The sequence below is a fragment of the Vulpes lagopus genome, chromosome 11 (genome assembly GCF_018345385.1).
Source record: "Vulpes lagopus strain Blue_001 chromosome 11, ASM1834538v1, whole genome shotgun sequence".
Classification (NCBI taxonomy): Eukaryota; Metazoa; Chordata; class Mammalia; order Carnivora; family Canidae; genus Vulpes; species Vulpes lagopus.
The window spans coordinates 76,190,161-76,200,961 of NC_054834.1; the positions used below are offsets into that span (position 1 = coordinate 76,190,161).

General features: G+C 53.8%; 1 protein-coding gene across 27 annotated transcripts in view; it reads left to right on the forward strand.

Annotated features, from left to right (window-relative positions):
* The window catches only part of NRXN2 (neurexin 2), a 107,023-nt gene extending 96,510 nt beyond the window's left edge, over positions 1 to 10,513 (forward strand). For 16 of the 27 annotated variants that reach the window (XM_041723122.1, XM_041723131.1, XM_041723123.1 and 13 more), the window contains one exon: positions 9,385 to 10,513. In XM_041723122.1, coding sequence (XP_041579056.1) covers positions 9,385 to 10,271 — 887 coding nt within the window. In that variant the 3' untranslated portion in view covers positions 10,272 to 10,513. The remainder of the gene's footprint in view (positions 1 to 9,384) is intronic. The other 11 variants (XM_041723136.1, XM_041723141.1, XM_041723138.1 and 8 more) reach the window with 1 other exon arrangement.
* Positions 10,514 to 10,801: the final 288 nt, after the last annotated feature.

Below are 10,801 nucleotides of genomic sequence, written 5' to 3' on the forward strand. Positions count from 1 at the left end.
GCAGGGAGGCTTTTTCCTCTGGTAGAGGGCCAGGCGTCCTTGCGCTCCAAGGTCAGTGTTAGAGGTGAAGGCAGCCTGGCTGGAGACAGTGGCTACCCAGGGGCTGACTCCAGGGCATTTGCATCCCTCCCACCTGCCAGATCGTTCTCCCTGGGTCCCGATGTCAAGCCTGGGATCATCCCTACTCACTTCGACCCTTTCTCTTGACTTGGGCACCTTCACAGATCCCAAGCCCCCCTCTTTCTCCTCCTCACAGCTTGGTGAAATCATCATCCAACATGGTTATTTCACCTGAGGTTGGAAATCCAGTCAAAGAAGGGTATTGTTTGACAGACACAGTGTTTAAATTCTTTTGAATGGGAATGCCTTGAGTGGGGGCGTGCTCTGCATAGTGGGTAATGTCTCCCGGTCTTACCCAGCCTGACCCACACATTATGTTATGGGCCTGGCCCCTGTAGGGATGGAGTCTGCACCCCTTGAGGCACATAGGAAGTGCACACACACAATCAGATCCACAGAGGCATACATTTATATGCAAGCACACATGTCTGACCTGAGGCACACACACATATATCCGTGCACATACATTAATGGATCTCCCAGCAAGCTCACACATGCCCACTTGCTTGTGGGTGCCTACCTATTTGGACACACAGGGTTTTACCCTTACATATGCTTGTCACACAAGGTGTCTTCAGCCTACTGAGGCACGCTCGCACACACTTACACTTATACCTATTGAGGCACAGACCAATGTTTAGGATCACAAGCACATGCTCAGAGGCACCCACATATTTCAGACAATCATGATGCACATCTATGTACAGTGTGAGCTTGTACACACAAGTCTTCTGACTCCCAGGGTTCCACATTCACAGTCGGCTCACAGAAGCACATACATGTGTACAGATCCACCTGCATAACACAAGTGCTCTGACCATCCTCCGTGTGTGCTCAGACTTGCAGATGCTCACAGATGTTTCAAAAGGACCATGTACACAGGTTCAGAACAGGCATGTACTAGGCGTAGGCACACATATATACGCATTTGCGTGGGTTCAGAGAAGCACATGTCTGTGCTGGGGCTCCTAGAAGTGCATGTGGCACAGCTCCAGCCAAGTATACACTCATGTTCAGACCTGTGGTATCCTGCCAATAAGTTCACTTGCACCAGGATGCACAAACGGCTCCTCAAAGGGATATCCTTGTGGACCAGCAAGTGTGCCCATTCCCACAGAGGTATGCCTGTGTGCACACCAAAGGCACCCATGTGCTGAGATCCACAGGGTATATGTGCACACATTCTGAGGTGGGCCGTGTGGACCTGGATCCAAGGGGCCATGCACATTCACACATTGGTATAGATCCACACTTGCACCCCTCTCATTGCCCTATGATGGGGGGCCCTTGGAGGCCCATCTTAGCCCAGACCCACAGATGCTCATTCTTACATTCATACTTATGTGTTCAGAGACACACACATGCTCAGACACACATATACACACACATATACACACTCAGATTCACACACGATTGGAGTCATACACATGCTCACACCTCTCAAGTCATATAGACTCATACTGAGTCCTATAGGGACTATACACGCGCACACACACTTATGTCTACATTGGCCCACCTGGGCCCTCACAGGTACTGATGCACTTACTCATGTGCTCAGATGTCCACATGAGCTGCACATGAGAGGGCTCACATTCTCAGCCAGCCCCTCGGGCCATACAGACATGTTCAGACCCAGTAAACCGTCTGCCTCCCTGTGAGCACACACAGCTATTCAGACCCACAAGTGTACACACATGTGTACTCAGATTCACATACTCCCACATGTGTTCAGACCCACAGAAGCAGCTCATGCACTCACCCCATATGTGTGCACCCCTTGTGAGGCTTTGCCCCCATGCACACATACACAAGCCCCTTAGAGGCATTCATAGGCTTAAGTCCACAGACTCACAGACACACTTGCTCAGACATAGCTTTTAGCTCAATCACAGAAGCACAAATGTTCGCATTTTGCAGCATTTCTTAAGGTAACACTAGGTGCTATGATAGATAACCTCTACACCACCTGCAGTTTAATACAAAGAAATGTATTTGTCTTTCATGTAAAGTTACAAACCAGTGTTCTTGTTTGGTGGGCAGCTCCTCTGCAGGTGCTAATCCAGGGCCTTGTCCACTACCATCTTGAAGCTGACCCATCCTCACCAGGTGATATCCCCAGTTGTGGTGGAAGTTGACCAACAGGCGAAGTCATGAAGGGGTAGGCTCTGTGGGCCAGGCCCGTGAGGGAGACTCACACTGCTTCTGCTGCCTCTGCCCACTGCTACCTGGAGCTCCCCTTCCAGGACGGCGGGGATGGGTGGCCTTGCTGTGTCCTCAGGAGGAAGAAGAAACAGATTTTTTGCCCACTGTGGCCTTTGGGTCACCAACAGTGCACTTCACTTTCCTGATACCCACAGAGCACAGCCACCCCTCCCTGAGAGAGGCATCCTGAAGCCTCACCCACTCAGGGCAGTCATCGCAGATGTGAGGATGTCTGGCAGGTGGCCGCCCACTTGTCGGGTCCAGACTGGCTCCCAAGGACCCATATGTGGTCTGGATCCCCATGAACTGAGAGGATAATTGATCTTACTGTTCACACAGCTCAGCACACACTCCGAATCCAACGGGGGGCCAGAGGCAGCCACCACAGTAAAAACTCTAATTCAAAAAAGGGAAAGATGGGAGGAGACACACAGAGGCCTCTAGTTCTAAGCATTGAGGAAATTCAGTCAGCATACATTATATGAGACTCCAGCCCCGCACTGAGACTTCACCTCTGCAGTGGTCGAAGTTTCCTCCTTAACCCCTGCCTCTACTGTCTCCAAGAAACTCCCTCTTCTTTGTTTTTGTTTTTTTTAAAGATTTTATTTATTTATTCATGAGAGATACAGACACACACACACACACACACACACACACACACACAGAGGCAGAGACACAGGCAGAGGGAGAAGCAGGCTCCATGCAGGGAGCTGGACGTGGGACTCCATCCCGGGTCTCCAGGAGGACACCCTGGGCTGAAGGTGGCGCTAAACCATTGGACCACCCGGGCTGCCCCCTGTTCTTTGTTTGTGGCTGTGGCGCTGCCCCGTGTGAGGCTCTGCCCAGTTCTTACCCTCCATGGCCATCTCTGAAGTGACTGTTGGGAAAATGTCCTTCTTGGGGGCCCCATGGTATTGACACTCCATTTCCTGCTCCTGCATATTTGGGGGTCCCAAAGGCTCAAGCCGTCAAACTACACCTAGCATTCTTTCCTATACATACTTGTCAAGCCCTTTATTTCCTTGTTTCTCTGATTCCTTGCCAGCCCCTTAAGTTTGCAGTGACTATTTTGAGGGCATTTGAAACAGTAGGTGGGGAGGCCATACCCCCATCTGATCTGATCTTCGAGGCAATGGCTGATCCCTCCTTACTCGGGGAAGTTTCACTGGGTCATTGTCTCTCAAAGCCTTTCGGACCTCTCTTGTGATTGACAGGTTGGAAGCAGTGGCTCCCCTGACTACTTGGCAAGCCCCACATTTCTGGGCTCTCTCTGTTCCCTTCTCTGCTTGCAAACTCACCCACTCTTGCCTAACTTTGTCTTGTAATATGTTACTGAAAGCCGGCATTGTCACCCTGACTTTCTGGCATGTTCCTTTTGTGCCTCAGCCTCAGCAGGCACATGGCCTTCCCTGTAGGTCATCACCCGCAGGGTTGGAAACAGATAACCTGCCACTGCAATTTATAGTTCTTCATCTTTCCAGCTGTTTTCCTTGGATTGTTATGTGGAGGCTACCGGCTTTTGTGATGCGCATTTCTAGTGCAGTATCTGTATTAGTTAAGGTAACATTTGTTTCTGTAACAGATAACCCCCACTCTCAGTGGGTACTTCAAGGCAGGTTTCTCACTCAGGTGAAGCCCTGACAGGGTGCTCCTGGTCAGCAGGCGGCTCTGCCCCAAGGGGTGCTTTGGGAATCCAGACTCCTACCATCTTATAGCTCCTCTACATTCAACATGTGGTTTGCAAGGTCACCGGAAGGAGGAGAAAGAGCATGGAGGATCGTACACAGGAGACTTCTGTGGGCCAGTGCCCGCAGTGCCCACTGCTCAGTCCTACGGCCACATCTAAATGCAAGGGATGCTGGGAAATGTAGTCTCGGTGCCCAGTAGAAGGAGAATGAATTTGAGGAAAGGGACATTCACAGAGGCCTACCTCATATGCTCAGACCCACGGTGGCACACTCACATGTTCTCAGTGGCCTTTGGGTCACAAACAGTGCATTTCACACTGCACACCAGGCTCAGAGGCAGGTGGATACACACACAGCCAGAGGTTCACTTGCATGCACACGTTTGTTCAGATTCCTGGACACCCACGTTCGTGTGCTCAGATTATCATGCTTTGTGCACACATACACATAGACTTGGAGATATATGCCCAGGTGCACAGAAACAGACTGAGGATGTGTTCTGCGTGCACACACACACACACACACACATGCACACACACGACACACCTCCACCTGACCTTGAATTCACCTTGATGTTTGCTGTTGCTGAGCTGGTGTTTCCAAGTGGGGTGGGGCACCTTCCTTCAGGCCACTGTACACAGTTGCACAGGTGGTTCCCTCCTGGAACAGGTGAGTAAAGGCTGAAATCTAGCCGGTGCTCTCTACTCACCAAGCCACGTGTCTTGGTCCTGGGAGCAGGGCTGCGTTCCCAGGACATGGACAGAATATCTCTTTTCTGATTGTGTACAGATACCATTTGCCAAGTCATGCACCTGAAGGGCGGTGGCCACACTGAAGGGCTGCATTTTTTCTAACCTACAGGAAATGCCCTGTAGGCTAATGGCTTTCTGGTCCGCAGAGCTGGGGCAGGTACCAGGTACTGGTGGATGGGCTTCAGCCTGCTGATTGCTTAGCCCCAGACACTCCATCTCAGTTCCCGATGCTCCTTGGAGGGTGGGTACATCCTGCTTGGGTGGGAATGGGGTTCTTGGGTAGAGGTAGGGGAGTTAGGGGAGCTGGGGGAGGAGGGGCTGGGAGCTGGAGGGGGGAAAGGGTGCTCAGGAATAGCTGGTGGTCTGCTTGGCCAGAATGGAATTATCTTTAGTAAGTGGGACTGACGTGCCCGGACATTCAACCTCAGAGTGGAGGTGGGTGGCATCTGTGATAAATGCACCTATGAGTACTTTCCAAGCACTGGAGCTGCCTGATGTGGGGGAGGGGAGGGAAGTGGCTGAGGCTCTTTATCAGACTCCCAGGGGCGCCCCATCCAAGGGTACACCCTTGTAGAACTGAATCTGAAGTCCTGGGCATCACTAGTCCCTCCAGTACCCGGTAGGAAAGGCAGCTCAGGGAGGCCTCGATTGGACTTTCACAGTGAGGAATCTCTGACGGGTCCTCCTCTCTCCCAGACCCTGCTAACTCCTCACCAGGGCAAGCTTGCCTGACCCCTCTTGGATCAGTGTATGACCCCAGGATAACCCAGTAGCCTGTGTTGCATGTGATTTGGTGGCCACAGATCCCAGATCTGTGGGCTTGGGTGAATATAGGGGAAAGGAGACAGTATGTGGTCTTGGTTGCATACTATCTTGGAGAGAGCAGGAGCTGTGGGAGGCAGAGATGGAGGCTGTGTAGAGGATGTGAGTGAGCACAGGACACCCTCAGGAGATGCTGTCAAAGCTGTGGACAGAGAAGGGTCCAGGGCAAGCTCCCAGAGAAGCAGAGGATGCAGGGATGGGACTAAGACCCAGATATAGAGGCCAGGACACAGCTGGAGTTCAGGGCAGGGATGAATCAATGTGACCAGGCTTGGCAGGGCTCTGAAGCCTAGGAGAGACTGCATGTGGGAACTTGGTGGGAGGGGGGGTGCTGTGTGCCCCAAGGACCTAAAGAACCAGGGAGTTGGGAGGCAAATGGTTATGGAAGGCTCAGGCTGGGCAGGATTTGTCTGTGGCTTAAGGCCTATAGCCCCCCCAACCCTTCCTAGTCTATCTGGGGGTGACAAAGAGTAGAGAGACAGAGTCTCTGCCCTGGTTAGCCTGATCAGCCCCTCTAGGGCATGACATGTCCCCAGCAAGGGACTCTTCCCTGGGCCCTAGCTTTGAGCAGCTAGCTGAGGGCCACAAGCCTGCCTAGGACACCCTGATCCTGAAGCTTCCAGGAGCAACTGGTGGCCTCATGTAAGAGCTAAGGTAGAGATGGCTGTGGGTGAGAGCTGGGTGCATGGAGCAGGGCTCCCATCAGGCTGAACTCAGCAGTGCCTGCTGCCTGTGGTCCAGGAGAGGGAGGGCATTCGGAGCCCAGCTGCTCTCACCCATGAGAGGGGCTCCCACCCCACCCCACCCCCAGATACTTGGCTCAGAGGAAATGCTTGATGAGTATTCTTCTCCTTCCATTGGTCAGAATACAATGAGCCCCTCCTCTGTGCCAGGCCCAGGGCTGGGTGCTAGGGAGACAGGCAGATGGGCCTCAAGGCTTCCCTGGCAGTAAGCCCAAACCAGAAGCCTTCCTGGAAGAGGAGATTATTTGGCTGGACTTGATGAGTGAGATATGGGCAGGGGCAAGGTGTTCTGAACAGAGCGCAAGGGTCAGAAAGAGGGCAGGTGGTATGAACCAGCAGGGGGGGGACCGCTACCATGATTGGACATAGGCTGCCAGTCTCCCCCCAAGAGCTGAGAGCTGAGTGTGCCCCTTGCCCAGGGACCAGGGTGCTGGGCCATCCATGCTGGGTCCAGGGCTCAGGAGGGGATGAGGGGATAAATAATTCATCCTTCAGCTGCAGGGCTGTGGCCTCACCCTGGGCCTGGAGCCCAACACCCTAATTTTATAGATGAGGAAGTGGAGGTCCAGACAGTGAGAGGAGCTTGTCCACAGTCATACAGGAAATAATGACAACAGGTCTGTGGCCTCCCAGGTTCACAAGCTAAGACTCAAGCAGATGACTGCAGGCATGGGGAGGATGCACCATGCCTTTCCAGGCTCTTTGTGAGACTTGGCTCTCCCTTGGCCTCTGAGAACCACAGAAAGGGCTGGATAGTCCATTCATTCACCTTCCCTGACACACCTAGTGACCTTGGGAAGTCCTGCTCACCCCAGGCCTTGACATCCTCTTCCATTAAAGGCCAATGTTGGATGGTCCCAGCTCCACAGAACATGCTTGTCTGCTTTTGGTTCAGTTTCTCAGTGCGGCCAGGTGCCCCGGGGCTTCACAATCTGGGGTGCAGGTGAGCCCTGGCCCAGGGGGAGATTGGAGAGCATGGTGGGAGGAGCAGCCCAAGGAGCTCGGCAAGGCTACAAGTTCAATGGCAAGATTTTGGCTGTGGCTGGCCAATGTGGCCAAGGACAGCTCTTCCAGATTGCTGGGGCTTGGGATCCAAAGAGCAGAGTGTTTAGCAAGCACAGAGACTGGAGGGCTCAGGGTGCAGGGAGCAGAAGAGCTGCAAAGATGTGGCAGCTTGGCTGCAGTGAGGCAGGCAAGACCTGGTAGCGCAGCCCAGGGATGTTTCCAATGGAGGGGGTAAGGGATTGTGGCGTCTTGAAAATCACACCCTACAGAAACCAGGGAGAAGCACTCAGATGGGGACAGGGCTTGGGTAGAGGGAGAGCCAGAGAAGAAATTTCCAGCTCCAACCAGACCCAGAGGTGCCCCTCTAAGAAGAGGAAGTCCTAGAGCCAGACTCCAGCGAGCTTACCCCACACCAGTGGGCTTGCCATATTTGGAGAAGGGGCAGTGGGTTGATGGGAATTGTAGTTGTTGACCCAGGGCCTCATGGGAATTGTAGTCCACACCCCTCCGAGGGCTAATGGGAGTTGTAGTTCTCACCCTTTGGGGCTGATGGGAATTGCAGTTTATGCCAAGAGTCCCTCAGTTATTAGACCTAGGGAGAGAGGAGTCCTAATCACCCCCACCTCCCGCCCCCCAAAACCTTCCCCACTAGTTCCGCTCCCCCTCCCCTGGGCCCTGTATTAGCAAGTGCTTCCTTCCCAGATGGCTGTGTATGTATTTTCTTTTCTTTTTTTGCTTTCTTCTTCTTTCCGTTGTTTTATTATTGTTTTAACAATAATAAGAGGGCCAGAGGCAGTCAAGCCCTGGTCAGGTCCTGGTGGCCCATGGGGGTTCTGGGGAGGGGGAGGGGGGAAAGCCAGTGGGGGTCAGAGGTGGAGGGTGAAGAAAGAGAAAGCTGAAAGGGAATTAGAGTTAGCTCAGGACTCAGGCATTCCTGTCCACTTCCCTCCCTCACTCCCACCCCCTCCCCACTTCCCCACCTCCCTGCCTCTACATGGCTTCTCACCACCTTGCCCAAAATCCTATGAGACAGGACCCTTCTCCAATGTGTGTTTCCTCCTTGCCCACTCTTTCTCATGGACCTTGTCACCTCCCACCTTCAATCTCTTGTCTTCCCATGGCCAGCCTGCAATAAACCTTCAAAGCTCCTTCCCATGATCATCCCCTCAGTTCTTCTCACCCATGTAGAAATTCCTACCTAGCCACCAGTCATGTACCTCTTCTCCCCACCCTCCTTCCCACTGCTCCCCACCCCCAATGCACGTTGACACCAAGTGGTGGTATGAATTTCTCCATGCCAGCCTGCACTGTACAGATTTTAACTTTGTGTTTAATGAGGGGGAGAGGGCACAAGTGAGGGAGGAGAGAGAGTATTCAGGAGGAAGCAAGATGTCCAGGGAGAGAAAAGTGAGGGAGGGAGATACCAAACAGATAGACAGAAAACGTTGTACGGAAAAATTGTTTTTTCTTATTTTTTCCGGGAGAACCCGCTTACACAGCTCTGTTTGTAATTTTTTTCTTCATGCTAAAATCACACGGCCTATTTGTTGATGTAAGTTGCCTGAATTCCGTGGTATGCTATCTTCTTTTTTAAAAAAAAAAAAAAAAAAAGAAAAAAAAAAAAACAAAAGCAAAAAAAGAGAAAAATCTAGAAAAAAAAAAAAAACCCTAAAAGATACTGTTGTTAGGTTTGTTTAATGCTGCTCTTGTATCTGTTTTTAAACCTTAAACCAGTAGAGTTTTTTTTTTTTTCCATTTCTTTTCGATTTCCTTTCCTTTCTGTTCCTTTTGGTTTCTTAAGACAAACGAAAGACCAAAACCCAGTGAGCCACAGAGCCCGTGCGTGGGGTGCCCAGGGCATCTGAGCCGCTGCCCGCTTAAAGCGCAGTGCTCCGGCAGGCTGGCGGGCGGGCCCGGCCCGCTCTAGTCTCCGCCAAAGCCAATTGGAACCGATTTGGGTGTGTGAGGCTGTTGTTTCTCTCTCTGTGCCGGCCGCCTGCGCCCTGGGCCCTCGCTGACACCCTCTCTTCTCTCTTCTCTCTCTTGTTCTAGGAGGAGAGTTAATATTGCCCATTATCACGGAGGACTCCTTAGACCCCCCTCCCGTGGCCACCCGGTCCCCCTTCGTGCCCCCACCCCCCACCTTCTACCCCTTCCTCACGGGCGTGGGCGCCACCCAAGACACCTTGCCCCCGCCCGCGGCCCGCCGCCCGCCCGCCGGGGGCCCGTGCCAGGCCGAGCAGGACGACAGCGACTGCGAGGAGCCCATCGAGGCCTCGGGCTTCGCGTCCGGGGAGGTCTTTGACTCCAGCCTGCCCCCCACGGACGACGAGGACTTTTACACCACCTTCCCCCTGGTCACGGACCGCACCACCCTCCTCTCACCTCGCAAACCCGCTCCCCGGCCCAACCTCAGGACAGATGGGGCCACGGGCGCCCCAGGGGTGCTGCTGGCCCCCTCCGCCCCGGCCCCCAACCTGCCTGCGGGCAAAATGAACCACCGAGACCCGCTGCAGCCCCTGCTGGAGAACCCCCCCCTGGGGCCCGGGGCCCCCACGTCCTTTGAGCCGCGGAGGCCCCCGCCCCTGCGCCCCGGCGTGACCTCCGCCCCCGGCTTCCCCCGTCTGCCCACAGCTAACCCCACGGGGCCTGGGGAGCGGGGCCCGCCGGGTGCGGTGGAGGTGATCCGGGAGTCCAGCAGCACCACGGGCATGGTGGTGGGCATCGTGGCGGCCGCGGCGCTCTGCATCCTCATCCTCCTCTACGCCATGTACAAGTACCGCAACCGCGACGAGGGCTCCTACCAGGTGGACCAGAGCCGGAACTACATCAGTAACTCGGCCCAGAGCAATGGGGCGGTGGTGAAGGAGAAGGCCCCGGCCGCCCCCAAGACACCCAGCAAGGCCAAGAAGAACAAAGACAAGGAGTACTACGTCTGAGCCCTGGGCCCCGGCACCGCGCCCCACTGCCAGCTGCCCCCCTCCGGGGCCAGGGGCGCCCCTGGAGGACGGTGCGCCCTCTCCCTGCCGGCGCTCTGGGGACCCACTCCCTGGCTGCCTCAGACTTCTCTCACAAAGAGGAAACGCAAAAAAACAAAACAAAACAAAAAAAACACAAAAAACAAAAACCCGAAAAAAAAAAAAAAGAGGAAAAGAAAGAACGAAGGAAAAGAAAAAAGAAAGAAAAAAAATGAAAAGAAAGAGAGGAAAAAAAAATTAGGAAAGGAAACCCCGTGCTCTTCCCCTTCCTCCTGCCGCCCGGGGCGCGCGTTGGAGTCCGTGCGTCCGGGGGCCTGTCTGTCCCTCAGCCCTACGCCCGCCCCGGGCAGGGCACGTGCTCACAGCCCTGGGTTGATTTATTTTTTTAAGGTGTGTGTGTGGGGGGGTAGTTTTGTTTTGGTGGGGTTGGGCGGAAAGGAAGGCTGGGGGTTTTGTAAAGTGTCCACTCTTCATCCCGTTAGTTTTCTCCA